Below are 19,150 nucleotides of genomic sequence, written 5' to 3'. Positions count from 1 at the left end.
TCTGATCCGTTCCCCATCCCAGTGGATGTGGGAGAGAGAGCTCAGTGTGTGTCTGCTCACCCACCAGACTGGAGGCTGGGATCGTGGATTCCTTCTCTCCCACCACCATAAGACCTAGAAAGGAGGAAACAATGAGGACCCTGTTGGATTAAGGCCATACTTTCTCCCAGAGAAAAACTGTGTCAAACGGTTAAACTCTCCTGATATAAAAATTTTTACCACCTTTTTCAGTGACACAAGGTTCTGCCCTGTGGCTAAATTAAGTGTGTCTCAACATGGATCTCCCCAAGGCTGCCTCCTAACCATGGATAGTGGAAATCATTATTGGGCAAAGTTCGTTCAACAGAAATTCTCTTTAGTTCTTGATCTTTTTACCAAGGGAATGAATTAGACCTGAGACTTCATTGTTCAGCCCAAGTGCCACCCCGTGAATTGCTGGCCTGTATGCCATCTGTGTGGACAGCGCCTGTGCATCCCATCACACTGCAGGGGACAGCTGCTGGGTAGCCTGGGCCTTCTCAGGGGCAGATGTCCTGGAACGGCCTTGTCGCAATGTGGGAGGTCAACGTCAGCTCTCCGAGCACATCAACAGAATCTGGGTAAGTCCCGGGAGCCATGACCTGGCCTCGATTTTCTGAGCGTGACCAGTCTGGGGTTGTTGATCAGGGTCTGCAGCAGTAGCCACCTTGTCCTGGACCTCACTGAGGTGCGGGGACCTAGGACAGAACCAGAACCAGTAGACTGGGAGGAGGGGGCAGCTTGTCTCTGTCCTTCTCAGAGGCTGTAGCGAAAGCTGCCCAGAAGGTGTGAGGTGTGGAAGAAGGAGCTGGACTAGGACTCCTGGGGACATGAGGGCGGCTGGAGGGATGTGAGTTTGTCCCACAGATCTGGGTATCTGCAGCATTGGGAATAGCAATGAAAACGATCCAGGTCAGTGTTGAGTGTCCACGACAGAACATGGCTAACTGGAGGGCTTCCCAGCGGAAGGCAGAGCAGAATAATAGGGGTGGCAGGGGTGGGAGTAGACAGTATAGAACCTTCAGGGGATAGGAGTCGGTGGCTGGGAGAGCTTGTGGTAAGGAATGGGAAAAATTAAGCAAAACTGCACACCATCTTGGAGGGCACCTGGCTTGCAGCCTGGACTATGGGTAGCATCTCAAACAAATGGTTGAATGAAGGACTCAGCTAGCAGAACTAGAGCTCGTTTCTGGAAACAAGGAGCCCAGTTGGCAGGACAAGGACACAAGGCCTCAGGGGTCCTGTAGCCAGGCTGACTGGGGGCAAAGCCTCCTGATCCCCTGAGTAAGAAGGGCTCCCAGGGCAGGGAGTGTGGAGGAAGAGGGGCAGGGAAGGAGGAACCTGGGACATCTCAGGGATCCCAGGGAAGCCTGAAGGTACGTGTTTCCTGGTGTCCGACCCCAGTGTAGGTTCAAACAGGAGACTTACCTGCTGACTGATTTAGGTACCAGTATTTGATGGCCTGCTGCAGCCTCCTCTCTCTGTGGCCTGTGATCAGGATGTGACAAAAGCTGATGAGCACAGGGTTGGCGTGATAATGATCCACATAGAGCATGCCAATCCACGCACGGAACCCTGAAATCCAGAAGGCAAGTCAGGCCACGCAGTACGTCCCAGGATGGCCCAGCTTGTGCTTTTTATGACACGACTGCAGCATCACTTTGTTCCCAAATGGTGCCTGTGTCTTTGCGGAGAATCTAGAAAATGAGCTATAAGGAGCTGGAAAGATTCTTAGAGACCACACCCTAATCTGTTCATTTTATGGGAATTTGAAGCTCATAGCAGCTAGGAGCCTCTGTGTCTTATATGAAGAAGGCGGCAGCCATTAAGTGAATGAATGAGTGAATGAACAGACATGGGCCAGAAATAGGACAAAAACTGTTTTTTCTCCACAGAGAAAGCTTTGATTTGGGTGCATTGAAACTGAACAAACCATTTTCTTAACTAAGCTTGCAGCTAACAACACCAGTAATTCTGAGATGTGTTTTCTCAAAAATTTCAGAGCCATGCATTCACAAATTACCTTCTAACTGTTCAGACAGAATTCGCTACCTCTTACTGCCCTTCGTTCTATCTCAAAGGTCTGTCAAACATGCAAGAATTTAATAGCCTGAATTCCCTTCTGACCATTGGGCTGAATAGTTTTGTTTTGTTTTTCTATTCAGCTTTATAGCCTCCATGGGAAGATAAACTCTAAGCATAAGTGAAGTATGAACTCAGGCCTCTGGTACCCGACTTCCAGGCAGCTTCTGCAAAAGTACAAGACCAGCGCTCCCCAGATGCATGGCCACGTACCCATGTCTGCTCTCTCACAGCCACTCTGCAGAATGGTCCTGTCGATGCGGGCGATCAGCCACGTGCCCAGGATGCAGCTGATGAGAAGCCTGGAGAGGCAGGCGCCCAGGCCCAGCAGCACATTGTAGAAGAACAGAAAGTAGTTGAAGTTGTGGAATGCTCTCCTGCAAACAAAAGCAGGTGGAGGGGCAGCACCTTTCAGTATGAGAAGGTGGCTATGCAGGTGGGCTCAGGGGCCCCCCCAGACCTGTGGTCAAAGCCTACGTCTCCCATCTCCTAGCTGTGTGACCTTGTGCTGTTAGCAGGAGCTGACTGTCCCCATTTCGCAGCTGATGTGAGGACTGGCTCAGAAACAGTGTAGAGGGTGCTGAGCCCAGGGCAGGCTGAATGTGAGTGTGGACTATAAACCTCATGTGGCTACAGCCGGGTTTGTGGTTATGGCAGAGGGTGTGGCTTTCCCACTGTCCACTGCAACAGTGACCTGCCCCCAGCTAGAACTGCTCCAAGTCCTCCAGATGAAATTTCTCAAATGACCACCTGATCACGTGATCGGTCTCCTGTTGCCTATGGGATGAAGCCCAAACACTGCATACGAATTCTGGGGTCCTCTCTGAGAGGGGCTTTTCTGGCATTACCACTTTGTACCTCCTTCCTGTCCCTCACCATCTAAGGCCACCGCATGGCCACAATATTGGATTCTCACTCGTCTCCCAACACATCCTGCCCTTTCATGGCTTCCTGCTTGCATCGGTGCAGCGGGGGCTGCAGCCACGCCATCTCCTCATCTCTGCCTGTAGGAATCTTACCATCCCTCCGACCTCAGCTCACACGTCCCGCCTGCAGCTGAAAGAGAACCCCCGCCTCTCCTGCACCCCCCCGCCTCTCCCCCACCCCCCACCCCCGCCTCTCCTCCACCACCCCCCCCTTCTTCGTTACTCATGTTTCTCTTGCAATGCTTTCACACCCTCTGGACTCTACTGTCCCTATATGTCTGTGTCTGTTGGCTCCAGTGCACCGTGAGCACATCACAGGCAGATTGTGTGGGGTATCTCTTTATCCTCAGTGCCCGTGTTGCTTCCTCCATGAGTGAACAGCTTTGAATGAATGAACTAGAAAGGATTACCCATGGGACAGGCACTATTGTTCTAAGTTCATATTTTAATACATTTCAGCCTCAGAACACCTCTCCGATGTATGCACAATTATTTGTAAAATGAGGAAGTGGAGGTTCATAGATGTTTAGTAAGGGCACACAAGGTCACAGAGCTCATAAGGGGCAGAGCCAAGATTTGGCCGCAGGCAGTTAGGCCCCGGTTCTGAACCACTGCCCCTCACCCTCTCAGAGAGTGTAGAGTCCACCCAGGAACCTGCCAAGGGTGAAGAGGAAGGAACGAGACTGCTGAGGCCAAAGCCCTACAATGCCCCGCTCCCTTCTCTGCCCTCACCTGTTGTTGAGAGCCAAGGGCTTCTGCTTGTCAGCTGTTCCCATCTTTGGTTGCAGGAAGAAGCTGGCGGCAATCCATACCTGCAGGACCATGAGGCCCAGGACGATGGATATGGTGAGGCTGAAACACAAGGTGAGACCATCCTGAGGTGGCCTTGTCCACTCTTCCCAAGCCCATCCGAATGCCCCTTGATAGAGAGAAGAGAGATGCTGACTGCCTGCCAGACCAACAGTAGCTTGAGCTCTGCCCTTTATGCCTACAGAGCCTTCTCCTGCCCACTGTGCAGAGGAGAAAACTGAGGCTCACAAAGGGCAGATGACTTTCTTAAAGCTGCATCATCAGGTCTTCTGGCTCCAGACCAGAACTCCAGGATTTAATTATGTCTTTTTGTTGAGGGGTGGCAGCTGGGCTGAGTGGTTTAACAGCATAGGAATCAAAGAAAGGATGGGGTTTTTAGAAGAGCTCATGAAGGCCACGGGAGAGTGGACAGGGCAGGTTCTGCCCCAGACTCACAGGAGGCTCTAGGTGAGTTTGGAACAAAGGAGCTCAGAGCACGGAGGTCCCCAGAGGGCATTACGCCCTGTGTTTGCATTCTCTGAGTGGCAATGTGGGGTGGTAGTTTAAAGAGGCTTTGGTTTCAGATTGCCCAGCTCCCAGTCCTGCCTCCTCCCCTGGGACAAACTGCTCAGCCTCTCTGTGCCTCTGTTTCCTCATCTGAAAAAAGGGAGCTAATGTAAGTCCCAACCTCAAAGAGTTCTTAAGAGAAAAGATGGGTAGTGAATTCTCAATAATGTCAGCATTCACTTTTACTTTCCATATGGGTAAACTGAGGCTCAGAGAGGCACTTACAAGCCACACATCTGATCTAAAACCCAAGCTCAGATTTCCTCTCTCCTTCCACTATACTGTCCTTTCTCTCACTTCACCTCCCTGAACCTCAATCTTTCCACCTATAAAATGGACACATATATATCTCCCACAGACACAATTGTGAGGACACCACTGAACGGTGAGAGTGGAAACATTTTGTAAACTGTGAGGTTCCCATCACAATGAGTTGGTATTTTAGCCCATCCTTGGGTCAGAGCTGGGAGCATGGGTCCAGGGATTGGTGAGAGCCCAGCAGGGAAGGGGTATTTCAAACAGCAGCTGTGAGGGCCCACCAGCTCCCAGGCCCTGGGCAGTGACAGGAAGCCCACCCAGCACTTACATCCCGATGCCCAGTCCTTGGAGCATCTCCAGGGCCTGATTGTGGATGACAGGTAGCACCAGGCTGTACATGATCACTAGGCCACACAGGCTCTGCATCACATGGATGATGAGGTAGCCTGTGGGTCAAGGGAGCCGGTGGTCACTCAAGGCCCTTCAGGATCCAGTCACACAGGTCCCTCCCTGCAGTCTCCCCTCTAGCCTCCTCCCAAGCAAAGGTCCTGGCACTCTTACTTGCACTGTGTCTTCTGCCTGGCATGACCGCTGACCTTCTGCTCACCCTGCCAGGTACAGTTCAAACATCAACTCCACTAGAAAGGCTTCTTGCCCTGTCCTGGGTGTGGACAGTCACTTCCTCCTCTGGGTCACCACCACCCTTAGCATACACACCCCGTGGGCACAGGACAGGTGGTGATGATGACCTACACGAATGTGTGCTTCTCACTCCTTCCGGAAGGTCCCTCAAGGAAGAGCTGGGGCCACTTCTGCCCTACGTCTCTCCTCCCTACCCACAGCCAGGACTCTGCAGGTGCCCAGGGAATGTGTATTGAATTGAATGAGTCATGTGAGGGCACTTACCCCACAGAATATAAGCTATCTGCCAGCCAGAGTACCTTGCAATGGCCACCTGAGATTTAGAAAGAAAAAAGGGTCTGAGAGGGGAGACATGCTGATTACCTCTAACACGTGGGCAGCATCCTTGTCTCATGTGAGGGTCACCCACCAACCCACCAAGGCAGGTGTCATGATTGTCCTCATTTTACAGATGAGGAAACTGAGGGCTGGATGGGGACAGTGGCTGTCCCGAGTCACCCAGCAGCAGAACATACTAGAATTGAGGACTCTGGACCCCCAGCCCAGAGCTCTTCCTCCCCCTTCTCCCTCCGTCTGAGGTGCAGGAGAGCAGGTTTTGGCCTCGGAGCAGAGAGAGGCCTCTGTAGACTTACCACACTCTCTGACGAGGAAGGATTATGGAACTTCAAAGGGAGAAAGTGTTTATCTCCTGCCCACAACCTCTTCATTTGCTTTCTAAAGAAAAAGTGGGCGTTAGTAATGCTCATGACCAGGGCTTAAAAATCATTTTTTAATACTTTTTTTGAAAATTGAGATATAATTGACATATAACATGATATTATTTCAGGTGTACAATATAATAATTCGATATTTGTATATATTGTGAAATGATCACAGTAAGTCTTGTTAATATCTGTCACTGCACACGGTTACAAAATTTTTTTTCTTGTGATGAGAACTTTTAATCTACTCTCTTAGAAACTTTCAAATATTCACTATTTTTTAACTATAGTCGCCATGCTGTACATTACATCCCTATGACTTATTTATTTTATAACTGAAAGTTTGTGCTTTTTGATGCCATTCACCCATTTCACTCCCCCCACCCCACCTCTGGTAACCACCAATCTGTTCTATGAGTTTAGTTTTTGTTTTGTTTTGTTTAGAGTCCATATATGAGTGAAATCATATGGTATTTGTCTTTCTCCATCTGACTTATTTCACTTAGCATAATGTCCTCAAGGTCATAAATGCTGTCACAAATGACAAGATTTCATTCTTTTTTATGGCTGAGTAGTATTCTGGTGTGTGTGTGTGTGTGTGTGTGTGTGTGTGTGTGTGTGTGTGTGTGTGTATTCCACTTCTTCTTTACCCATTCACCCATCCGTGGACACTTAGGTTGCTTCCATATCTTGGCTATTGTAAATAATGCTGCAAAGAACACTGGGGTGCATGTATCTTTTTAAATCATTGTTTCCACTTTTTTGGATATATGCCCAGGAGTGAGATTGCTGGATCATATGGTAGCTCTATTTTTAATTTTTTGAGGAGCCCCCATACTATTTTCATAGTGGCTGTACCAATTTACCTTCCCACCAATAGTGTAGGAGGGGTCCCTTTTCTCCACATCTTTGTCAACACTTATCTCTTGTCTTTCTGGTAATAGCCATTCTGAAAGATGTGAGGTGACATCTCATTGTGGTTTTGATTTGCATTTTCCTGATGACTTAGAAATCTTAAACTTAATATATTTCGTAAAAATAGCATATAGCTACCTAATCTCAATGGTGACTGAATGTGAGAGTTGAGACTGTGTGTGTGTCTTTTAGTTTCTTTAGCTTGCTCTATTTTCTTACTTTCTCTACAATGAATATACATTACCTATATAATATTATTTCAAAACAGGTAAAAAAATTTTAACGATAGCCCCCCACTTATAACAAGATAAAATGAAATGAAAAAGAAGCCACAATTCCTCACAATCCCAGCACCCAAAGAAATCACTGAGTGCTTTCCCCATGTGCCCGTCTCAGCCTGGCCTTTTGCCTAAAGATTAGGTTGGCATAGTTTTGTTCACAGTCCACATTCACATCTATATCCTCCTTTTTTCTTAACATCCCATTCCAGCAATTTCCAGGTTATTTTGCAATTTCATCACCACTGAACTGGGAAAACTTAGTATGAAATAAAGAATGTAAGTATCTCATTAATAGTCTGCATATTTATTACATAATGAAATGATGATATTTCAGTTATGCTGGGTTAAATAACATATTATTAAATTATTTTCACCTCTCCTTTAACTTTTTTAAATAGTGTCTATTAGAAAATGTAAAATTGTATCTGTGGCTTTCATTGTGTTTCTGTTTGGCAGTACCAGAGGTGTGTAACCAGGAATACAAACATGCACAGATATATTTGCAGAGAAAATTTCTGGAAGGATGCACAGAAAATGAATAATAGTGCTTAGCTCTTGGGCAACAATCTGGGCCCTGATGGGAAGAAGACTTACTTTACACTAAATATTTTTGTAACTTTGTTTTTAAAACACAAGCCTGTAGATAGGTTGGCATAACTATAAGAAAAATAACAATACTGGCACAGTGCTAGTGCTGTCCAAAGGGTGCTTTCTCATCCATTATTTCCTCTGCCCCATGGTCCTGTAAAGGAGGCAGGGCAAGGATTGTCACTCCTGGGTGACAGGTGTGGGAGGGAAGGGCCAGCCTGGACGGGAAGGAGGCCTCCCCACCACAGGGGCCTTCTTGTCCCTGTGCCCTCAGCTACCCTCCACCCACATCCATGCAGCCAGCTCTGCATTGTGGTTGTTCCTGGTTGCGGTCAAATGCCTCAGTGAATATCTCCCAGCCACTTGTAGGCTAGTGAAGGAAGGAGCAGACATATCCCTACAACAGGCAGGGAAAGGGTAAGCAGCAGTGTCCAGTCCACCCACAGAGCCCAGGGAGAAGAAAGCAGAGACAGGGAGCAAGCCAGGGCTGGGATGGAGAACTGGGGCTCTTTGTGCCAGGAGAGTCTTCACTTAGATGTCATCTGCAAGAGACCCAACCTTTGAGTAGCCAGATGGGGAGGATACAAAAGCAGGATGCTCTGCAGGGGTGGGAATTGGCCCTGGGCTTCCTGTGAGTGAGTGGGTGACTGTGAACTAGAGACTGAGACAGAGCGAGAGCGAGAGCGAGAGCGAGAGCGAGAGCGAGAGCGAGAGCGAGAGCGAGAGCGAGAGCGAGAGAGAGAGAGAGAGAGAGAGAGAGAGAGAGAGAGGCAGAGACAAAGGCAGAGAAATGGAGAGAAAAGGGAGCAATAGATACCTAAATTCAACTTCCGTCTGCATGCAAATGCAAATGCCAGCTACATACTGAAGGCCATCCCCTCCTCCTGTGCTGCTGTTCTAGAGACGGATGCCCCTGGTTCCCTTGTCCCAACCTCCTGTGAGGTCCCCTTGAGCCATATTCACCTGCTGGGAGCACAGTGTGATTAGTCCTGGAGAGCAGGGCGGGTCTAACACCTAGTAGCAATGCAGAAGTGTACAAGAAATGACAAGGTCAGAAGGCGCCAGAAGACGAGATCAGCCGCTAACAGCCTGTGGCTAAAGTTATTGTGTTGAGTCTCGCCTGCTCAGCAGGTGAACATGGAGATGAAAGTACCGCTTGGGGTTTTGCTGAAAACCAAAAGAAGACTCTAATCACAATGTCAAGCTTATAGTGGGAGCTCAAATCAATAGTTTTTTGTCTGTTTGTTTTTGTCTTTTACTACCAATAGGTATGGTTGTCCCTAGACCCTATATATACTGCTGTTCCCAGTTTGGGCACTGCTGGCACTGCCTGGGAACTCTGAGAAAAGTCTGTCAGCTGCTTTCCCGGCTGAAGACACACAAATGACTCCTAGAACCCTCTTACCTGTAACAAGCCAAGATGTGAAACAGGTAGCTCACACACGTGAGGGAGGCAGGCAAGATGGTCACCACCCAGACTCCTGAAACAGAAAAGGTGATGAGAGGCCTCGGAAGATGAACCAGAAACTATTTTTAAAATGCAGAGGGAATTCCCTGATGGTCCAGTGGTTAGGACTCTGCACTTTCACTGCTGAGGGCCTGGGTTCAATCCCTGGTCGGAGAAATAAAATGCAGAAACTCACAACAGAAAGGTTTGGGCAAAATATACTGTACTTCCTTTAACACACCTCTTGTGCAAATAACGTTTTGCTTATTTTCTGTTTCATTTTAGCCATACACCCTCGATATCTTTTATTTCCTGTGTATTTATAATCTTTGCCTTTGGTATTAATATTTTCAATCTACAGTGAGTAATAGAAAAAGAAAATTATGGAGCGTACACATTGTAGGTAGCCTCCAGCCTAGTAAAACATCATTAATTCTTGAACTTCCAATCTCCGCTTTTGGGGGGGTGGTTACCCAATAAACAGTCACCTTGTGCAACGGTAACTGGAATCAGGGTCTTGACTATTCATTCATCCATCTTTCAGTATGTTTTTACTATTTTGTACCTAATTTGCTTTCAGAATGATTCTGTGTGCTTGTGAGAGAGGGACGGAGACAGAGGGAAGGAAGTAAAAGCTTCTGTATAAGCCAACTCTCAATAGGTACAGAAAAGGCATTCGAAAGAATCCAACACCTCTTTATAACTCAAATCACTCCATAAACTAGAAATAGAAGGGAATTTCCTCAATTGGATAAAAAGCATCTGCAAAAAACCCACAGCTAACATCATACTTAATTGGTGAAAAACAGACTGCTTTCCCCATCAGTTCAAGAATAAGAAAATCTGGGCTTCCCTGGTGGCGCAGTGGTTGAGAATCTGCCTGCCAATGCAGGGGACACGGGTTCGAGCCCTGGTCTGGGAAGATCCCACATGCCGCCGAGCAACTGGGCCCGTGAGCCACAACTACTGAGACTGCACGTCTGGAGCTTGTGCTCCACAACAAGAGAGGCCGCGACAGTGAGAGGCCCGCGCACTGCGATGAGGAGTGGGCCCCCGCTTGACGCAACTAGAGAAAGCCCACGCACAGAAACGAAGACCCAACACAGTCAAAATAAATAAATAATTAAAAAAAAAAAAAAAGAATAAGAAAATCAATGTCTGCTCTTGCCAATTCTATCCAACATTGTACTGGAGGGTCTAGCCAGGGCAGTTAGGCAAGAAAATGCATCCAGACTGCAAGGGAAGAAATAAAACTATCTCTATTCACCAACAACATGTTCCTATATATAGAAAATCCTAAGGAATAAATAAACAAACAAAGTAAAATGAATTAATAAATGAGTTCAGCAAGGTTGTAAGACACAAGACCAATATATAAAAGTCAATTGTATTTCTATACACTACCAACAAGTAATATGAAAGTGAAGTAAGAAACAACTGCATTTGCAACAGTATCATAAAGAATAAAATACTTAAGAATAGGGCTCCTCTGGTGGCGCAGTGGTTGAGAGTCCGCCTGCTGATGCAGGGGACGCAGGTTCATGCCCCGGTCCGGGAAGATCCCACATGCCGCAGAGCGGCTGGGCCCGTAAGCCATGGCCGTTGAGCCTGCGCGTCTGGAGCCTGTGCTCCACAACGGGAGAGGCCACAACAGTGAGAGGCCCGCGTACCGAAAAAAAAAAAAAAAAACTACAAAAGCTTGTTTTAAGAAATTAAAGAAGACCTAAATTAATGGAAAAACGTATCACTTTTACGTATTGGTTGTTCTTTGTGAACATGGCAATACTCCCTAAATTGATCTACAGATTCAAATCCCTGTCAAAATTCCAATGTCATTTTTGGATAAATTGACAAGCTAATCCTAAAATTCATATAAAAATGAAGCGACCCTGAATAGGCTATACAACCTTGAAAAAGAAGAACAAAATTACAGGACTCACATTTCTTGAGCTACAGTAATAAGACAGTGTGATATTGCCATAAAGATAGACAAATAGACCAATGGAATAAATTGAGAATCCAGAAGTAAACCCCCATTGTCAATGTATTTTCAACAAGGATGACAAGACAATTCAATGGGGAAGGAATATGCCTATTAACAAATAGTGCAGGGGAAACTGATACTCCCATGTAAAACAATGAAGTTAGAACCTTACCTCATACCGTATACAAAAATTAAATCAAAATGGATCATACACTCAATGTAACAGCTAAAATGATAAAAGTCTCAGAAGAAAATATGAGAGTAAACCTTTGTGACCTTGGGTTAGACAATGGTTTCTTAGACATGCACAAGTGATAAAAGAAAACAAGATATATTAGACCCCATTAGAATTAAAAGCATTTGTGTTTCAAAGGACACCATCAAAAAAGTGAAAAAGCAACCCACAGAATGGAAGAAATTATGTGTAAATTATATATCTCTTGTAAGGGATGTGTATATAGAATATACAAAGAACTCTTACAGCTCAATAACAGACAAATAATCCAATTTTAAAGTGGGCAAAGAATCTCAGTAGTCATTACTCAAAGAAGATGTACAAATGGTCAATAAGTACATGAAAAGATGCTCAACATCATCAGCCATCAGGGAAATGAAAATCAAAACCGCAACGCACCCCCGATGTTCATAGCAGCACTATTTACAATAGCCAAGACATGGAAGCAACCTAAGTGTCCAATAACAGATGAATGGATAAAGAAGATGTGGTATATACATACAATGGAATATTACTTAGCCATAAAAAATAATGAAATAATGCCATTTGCAGCAACATGGATGGACCTAGAGATTATCATACTAAGTGAAGTAAGTCAGAGAAAAACAAATATAACATGATATCACTTATATGTGGAATCTAAAAAAATGATACAAATGAACTTATTTACAAAACAGGAACAGAATCATAGACATAGAAAACAAACTTACGATTACCAAAGGTGGGGGGGAGGAAGAGGGATAAATTATGAATTTGGGATTAACAGATACACACTACTATATATAAGATAGATTAAAAAAAACAAGAGCCTACAGTATAGCACAGGGAACCAGAGTCAATATCTTGTAATAACTTATAATGGAAAAGAATCTGGAAAATAATATATATGTGTGTGTGTATATATATATATATATATATCTGAATCACTTTGCTGTATACCTGAAACATTATAAATCAATTATACTTCAATTTAAAAAAAATACAGTGCGATACCACTTCATACTTACTAGATGGCTATAATAAAAAATATATTAACAAATGTTGATGAAGATATAGAAGCTGGACCCCTCATACATTGGTGATGGCAATACATAATGAGGAAGCTGCTTTTGCAAACGGTCTGGCAATTCCCCCAAAAGCTTAAACATAATTACCACATGATCCAGAATTCCACTCCTAAGTATATACCCAAGATATATAAAAATATATGAAGAACTTGTAGATGAATGTTCACAGCAGTATTATTCATAATAACCAAAAGTTGAAACAACACAAATTTGCATCAACAGACAAATACATAAATACAATATTGTATATTCATACAACAGAATAAAATTCAGCAATAAAAAAGAATGAAGCTGAGACACATGCTATGATATAGATGAACCTTATAAATATCTTGCTATGTGAAAGAAGCCAATCAAAAAAGACCACATATTGTATGATTCTATTTATATAAGATGTCCAGAATAGGCAAATCTATAGAGCCAGAAAATAGTGGCCTGGGAGAGTTGAGAAATGGGGAGTGACTGAAAGTGGTCATGATTGCTTTTAGGGTGATGAAAATGTTCTAAATTTGACTGTGGTGATGGGTGCATAAATTTCAAAATACTAAAAGCCACTGAATGGTACACTTTAAATGAGTGAATTGTATGGTATATGAGTTATATCTTCATAAAGCTGTTTTTAAAAAGAAGGAAAAAGAAAGCTGATTTCCATTCCTTTCAAGTTTCAGATGTGTCCTTATCAGCATCACCAGGACTAGGCAATTGCTCTATCCCAAACCTCCACCAACACAAAGGATGTGGGTACATCACCATAAATCTCACCCCAGGGGATGCAGGGGACACATCCTTGGAAGGAGAGGATGGAAGGAGTCTGGCCACAAGAAGAGTGAGTGCAGACTTTTTCCAGCCAGCAGCAAGAACATGACCACACACCTTTAATTTAATGCCTTTATCATCCCAAAGATGAAGCATGTTCAGCCTAAGAGTCTCTCTTGGAAAGAGGGTAGCTGTTTAAAGCTGGAAGAGATTGAGACAGAGTGAAAATGTTATATACTGATTCTTAAAGTGTCTAAACGTGAGAAATATATCAAAGAGGAGATAAAACATGAGTGAATATGGTGATATACTCACTACAATTCACCCAGACCAAGTAACTGAGGTTAGCATTAAGAAGTTGCCCAAAACAGGGGTAGAAATGTGAATTATCTGAAGTATGACTTAAAACAAGTATTATTAAATCAAACATTAGAATATGCTCGCTGAGTGTATAGGAAGGGACTCATCAGGCAGAACACTAAAGATGAATAGAAGTGTTCAAGGGCAACAGAAAAGTATGGTAATATGGAAGAAGTAGTACCCACCTTAGTGTAACCTTCTATGTCATGTATGTATAAGAGAATTTTCCTCAAATAATTCACAGTAGATCTATTCCCCTCTGGTTTTGATATTCTGCTAGCTTGTGAGTCTTAAGTGAAAATATTATTTGCATCACCTGTTTCATGGCTTAAGGAATATATGGTAATTTACAGCCATTAAATGTAACAGAGCTACAAAGGCTTTTGGAAACCATTTGGTATCCTCATCACAGTCCCATTTTAAAGATGAGGAAACTGAGGCCAAGAGAAGGGACCTGACTTGTCCAATGACAGAGTTTATCCTGACATCTTGTCCAGGTCCTTTCTCAACAAGGAATAGTGAAGAACTTTCCTTCCTTCATGGGCAATGGACATATAATTAGAGTATGTCATTTTCAAAGAAAGCTACTATTTTAAGGTAAAGTGACTGTTATGGACAGAATGTGTGTGTCTCCCACCCCCCACAAAATTCATGTGTTGAAACCCCAATCCCCAATGTGATGGTATTTGGATATGGAGCCTTTGGGAGGTGATTAGATCATGAGGGTGGAGCTCTCATGATGGAATTAGTGCCCTATAAGAAGATACATGAGCGAGTTTGCTTCCTCTCCCTGTTCTCCATGCAGTATGTGAGGACACAAAGAGAGGGTGGCCTTCTGCAAGTCAGGAAACAGACCCTCCCCAGACACCAGGTCTGCTAGCACCTTCAACTTCCCAGTCTCCAGAACTGTGAGAAATAAATGTCTGTTTTTATACCACACAGTCTATGGTAATTTGTTATAGCAACCTGAACTAAACAGAAATTAAATTTGAATGATATAAGTAAACTTTCCATATAATAATAAAGTCATGGACCACTGTTTTATCTTTTCCAAAGTGAAAAAAATATGATGATTTTAGTTGTTTCCACTGGCATCAAACAAAAGAGGCTATTTGAGATTAGAAAGTTATCAGGGCATGTTCAATTCAGCCCCAAATAGGTTCTAACAAAATGGCCTGTGTCCTGACCCCTTTTTCCTTTGAGTCAACCGAGGGAGGCATAGAGCAATTGTAACACAGGTAATATCAAGACCAGCAGCAATAATCATTATAGGTGTGCACCTGCCACAGGTCACAAGTCCCTCTCTGTTTCCTACACAGGCAGCAGGAACAAAGGTGGAGGATGGTTTTACCTTTGGTGACGTTAATCAGCTCTTTCACCTGCAGGAGGACTGGGGTCAGGGTACCCGTCTGGTTCATGGAGGCGACGTAGCTCTCCAATTCGCCTTCAAACACATCTAGCTCATCTCTCACATACACGAACATGCAGAACTCAATGACAATGAACTGGGGACACAGAGCAAATGTTTCAAGGTCTCACCTGAGTCCAGCTCAGTATATGAATAACATATGGGTCTCTCTTTGGTTTTGAGGTCAAAACTCTCTGAAGCTCAAAACTCATCTGCAATAGACTCTGGACACTTGCTCTACTGAGATGAATGGGATTGTGACTTCTTTGGAGACAGGAGTCACCCCAAACTCTGTTCTTCACACAACAGCATGTAAGAGTAGGCACCACAAGGGCTCAAAGAACTCTTCAAACATTAATTAAATCAGAGTGAAATAATTAAAACAGAGTGGACTTTGAATAAGGGGTGACCCTGGGGACAATTCCAAACACTTCTCACTGTTCCCCTTCCTGTATCTTGGCAATGACCAAATTGGAGGAGGTGTTGCTTCCTGTATGCATGTCATGCTTGCTCCCCTCCTATCATCCTGTCATCCTGCCCTCATGCCCCCATCATCATGCCATTGCTTCTAGAGTCCCTGACGCCATTTTACTTCATCAACCGAACTGAATGTGGAGCTCAAATGCTACTATTTTCAGGCAGGTTCTCAATCCAGAGTAATTCACTAAATTTCCAAAGCACTTTTACCTTTTCTTTTTCTCTAGTTAGACGGCAGTACTTCATACCATATTTTATCTTCTTGTCTTAAACCATGGGCTACTCCCAGGCCAAGACTCTGCTGAATCAGCTCTCTTCTCTCTTCCAGGTCTTAGTATAGTGTTTGGCATAGAGTAGACAACCAATAATGATTTAATAAACACAATAACCCCTAGTGATTTACCCACTGCTGCAGAGAACTCTAGCTAGTTGTCCATTAAAATCTCTTCTCCCCTTTTTTGGGCACAGGCTGGACTACATTTGCCAGCCTCCCTTGAGTTAGATGTGGGTAAATAACAAGGTTCTTGTCAATGGAAGAAGAGTGGAAGGAATGTGTGCTGGGTCCACATAGCCTTTGAAAAACTCTCACAGGCATTTCACTGCCTGCTTTCTCCTTCTGCTGACTGGATGCAGGTGGTGAGGGTGCTCAGGGATGATGAAGGCACACGATGGAGAAACCAGTTATGGAACAAACACGTGGAAGACGGCTACCTCCCAAACCTCAACACTCACTCAACACTGTTAGGTGGGCAAAAATATATTCAGTGTTGTCACTGAAATTTGTGGGTTTATGTGGTACTTCATCATAACCTAATACATCCACTTAAAACTTAATCATAGGGCTTCCCTGGTGGCGCAGTGGTTGAGAGTCTGCCTGTCGATGTAGGGGACGCGGGTTCGTGCCCCGGTCCGGGAGGATCCCACGTGCCGCGGAGCGGCTGGGCCCGTGAGCCGTGGCCGCTGAGCCTGCGCGTCCGGAGCCTGTGCTCCGCGGCGGGAGAGGCCACAGCGGTGAGAGGCCCGCGTACCGCAAAAAAAAAAAAAAAAAAAAAAAAAAAAAAAAAAAAAAAAAAACTTAATCATAGGATTAGTTTATATAGGTAGTACATTTAAAATGAGCGGAAGACAATTTTTATCCCGCCATTTGACCCTGCTTTTGACTCAGACATTTTATCTCAGATAACAATGACCACATGAAATGCTTTGATTCTGTACTTTATTGACTTCCTGTTTTCAATTTCATAGGTTTCTGCTCTAATTTTTATTACATCTATTCTTCTGCTTACTTTGCATTTTAATTTGCTCTTTTTTGTTTGTTTGTTTCCTAAGGTGAAAGTTTAGACGATTGATTTAAGATCTTTCTTCAGGTCTAATATGTACATTCAATGCTATAAATTTCCCTCTAAGCACTGCTTTTGCTGCCTCCCACAAATTTTGATAAGTTGTGTTTTCATTTTCATCTGTTCAAAATATTTTTAATTTCCCTTGATGTTTTTCTTTGGCTCATATGTTACTTTAAAGTGTGTTGTTTTTTTTTTTTTTTGCGGTACGCGGGCCTCTCACTGTCATGGCCTCTCCCGTTGCGGAGCACAGGCTCCGGACGCGCAGGCTCAATGGCCATGGCTCAGGGGGCCAGCCACTCCACGGCATGTGGGATCTTCCCGGACCGGGGCACGAACCCGTGTCCCCTGCATCGGCAGGCAGACTCTCAACCACTGCGCCACCAGGGAAGCCCAAGTGTGTTGTTTTCATACTTACTACTTGCAGGTTCTCCGTTATCTTTCTGTTACTGATTTTTAGTTTAATTCCACTTTGATCTGAAAGCAGACATTGTATGATTTCTGTTCTTTTAAATTTATTAAGACGTGTTTTATGGTCCAGGATACGGTCTATCTTGTTCAATTTTCCATTTACTCTTGAGAAGAATGTGTATTCTGCTGTTGTTGATGAAGTAGTCTTTGGATTTCCAAAATATCCAATTGATTGATGGCATCAATTACAGTTCAGATTTTCCTACCTTGGCACTGGTTGCCATGGGGTTTCTGCTCCGTTCTGTGATGATCGTGTCTCTTCAGTTTCAGGGGTAAAGGTTTGCTCCATGACCTCACTGCTCTTAGGGATCTAAGAAGAGTTGTTGATTCTTCAATTCGTTCAGATTTGTATTTGTTGTTAAGATGGATTGGCATCTTGCAAGCTCTTTACATGTGGAATTGTTAACTGGAAGTCTCTGTAAATAACTCGATTATATTTATTAGTAATATTCACCACATGAGTATAAGTGTCCTTGGAGTCAAAATGGTGGGGTCAAAGAATTGTACTTCTTTGATTTACAGATACTCAGTTTTGACCCAGCTTTTGAAGAACAACCCCTATCCTAGACCCACCCCATTTATAAAATAATAAAGGATTTGCTTAGATCTACTTACAAGGTACAGGCAGATGAAAGCCAACACAGTGGTTCCAATCATCCTGCTTGGGAACTGAAAGTAAGGGTCCCACTCATATATCCTGGTTTGGAACCAAGACTTTTCTCTCTCTCTGTGAATGAATAAACATCAAGAGAAGACAGGTTGTGGCTGGTAAACAAATGCCTGATTCTTCTGAAAATAATATCATCTCCTCTTCTTCACCTTAGAGTATAGTGAAGACAAAGAGCACTGGTAGATTCCACAGTTTTCATTCTCCCCTTATTCTTAAGAACAAAGACTCAGTTTTATTCAGTACAGCAATCTACCAAATTAAAGGCTATAGTTCCCGACCTCTCTTACAGCTAAGAGTGACCAAGACTAAACAAGCCAATTAGACGTGACCAGAGATGTGGTGTGGGACTTTGGGGAGGCTGGTCAGGTGGAACTGACACAGCTGGGAGGATTCTCTTTGACTTCATTCTTTTCTCCTGCCTGCCATCTGAAGGGCAGACATGGTAGCTGGCCCAGGCTGGAGCCCCAGCATCTATCTTGGGCCACAGACAGCCTTCATGATGGAAACCACTACGTTACTGGAACAGAAAGACAGACAATGGGTAAACTGCATGGTGGGCAGTCCAGGGTTAGTACGGACTGCCTGCCTCCAGAATTCTTTTACATGAGAAAGAAAGAAATCTTTTATTTGTGCCATGATTATTTTGCATTTTCTGCTATATGTAGCCAAATGTAACTCTAACCAAAGAACTAGTTTTGCCACTATGACCTTGGATTAGACATATCCCTTCTCTGGGAATATACCCTTGTGCACAGTGGCAGGGGTAGGGTGACTTGAATGGTCACTGAAGACCAGGTGTTCTTGCCTGGCCAAGAGCTATGTCCTCTTTTATTGGTAACAACATCTCAGTTTTTGTCTGGGAATCTACTCTTCCCCACCATCAGTCCTGGTGGTTAAGTGAAGCTGAACCACTTCCTAGTTCCCATGGTGAACATGTGACCCTGGTTTAACAATCAGTTTGCTCCAATCACCTACTCACAGTAATTGGTTCTGGGATGCCAAGTGGTCCAACTTGATCCAATGAAACACATTCATGGGAATTTTGTTTGAATTATTTGAAAGAAAACATTCTCTTCTCTATGAGCTTAAGACAGGAAGGTATAAGCTTAGAGATTCTGGGGGCCACCACAGGGAGGAAGCCTACCTAAGAGTTTAACATAGGTAAAAG

At 44.1% G+C, this 19,150-nt stretch overlaps 2 protein-coding genes across 2 annotated transcripts in view; both read right to left on the bottom strand.

Moving 5' to 3' along the window:
• Positions 1-5,049, bottom strand: part of CCDC180 (coiled-coil domain containing 180) — a 70,968-nt gene extending 65,919 nt beyond the window's left edge. The window contains 4 exon segments of the mRNA XM_065878783.1: positions 591-595; positions 1,447-1,593; positions 2,314-2,477; positions 4,969-5,049. The gene's annotated coding sequence lies outside the window, so the exon portion shown is untranslated.
• LOC136125094 (stimulated by retinoic acid gene 6 protein-like) lies at positions 479-17,969 on the bottom strand. The gene is given in 12 exon segments (XM_065879918.1): positions 479-543; positions 1,447-1,593; positions 2,314-2,477; positions 3,759-3,878; positions 4,272-4,279; positions 4,922-4,999; positions 5,001-5,086; positions 5,547-5,595; positions 5,915-5,996; positions 9,173-9,248; positions 14,968-15,121; positions 17,928-17,969. Coding segments are annotated over 12 exon segments (1,071 nt in total).
• Positions 17,970-19,150: the final 1,181 nt, after the last annotated feature.

Source organism: Phocoena phocoena, chromosome 6 (genome assembly GCF_963924675.1).
Source record: "Phocoena phocoena chromosome 6, mPhoPho1.1, whole genome shotgun sequence".
Classification (NCBI taxonomy): Eukaryota; Metazoa; Chordata; class Mammalia; order Artiodactyla; family Phocoenidae; genus Phocoena; species Phocoena phocoena.
This window is presented reverse-complemented; position numbering and strand designations above follow the sequence as displayed.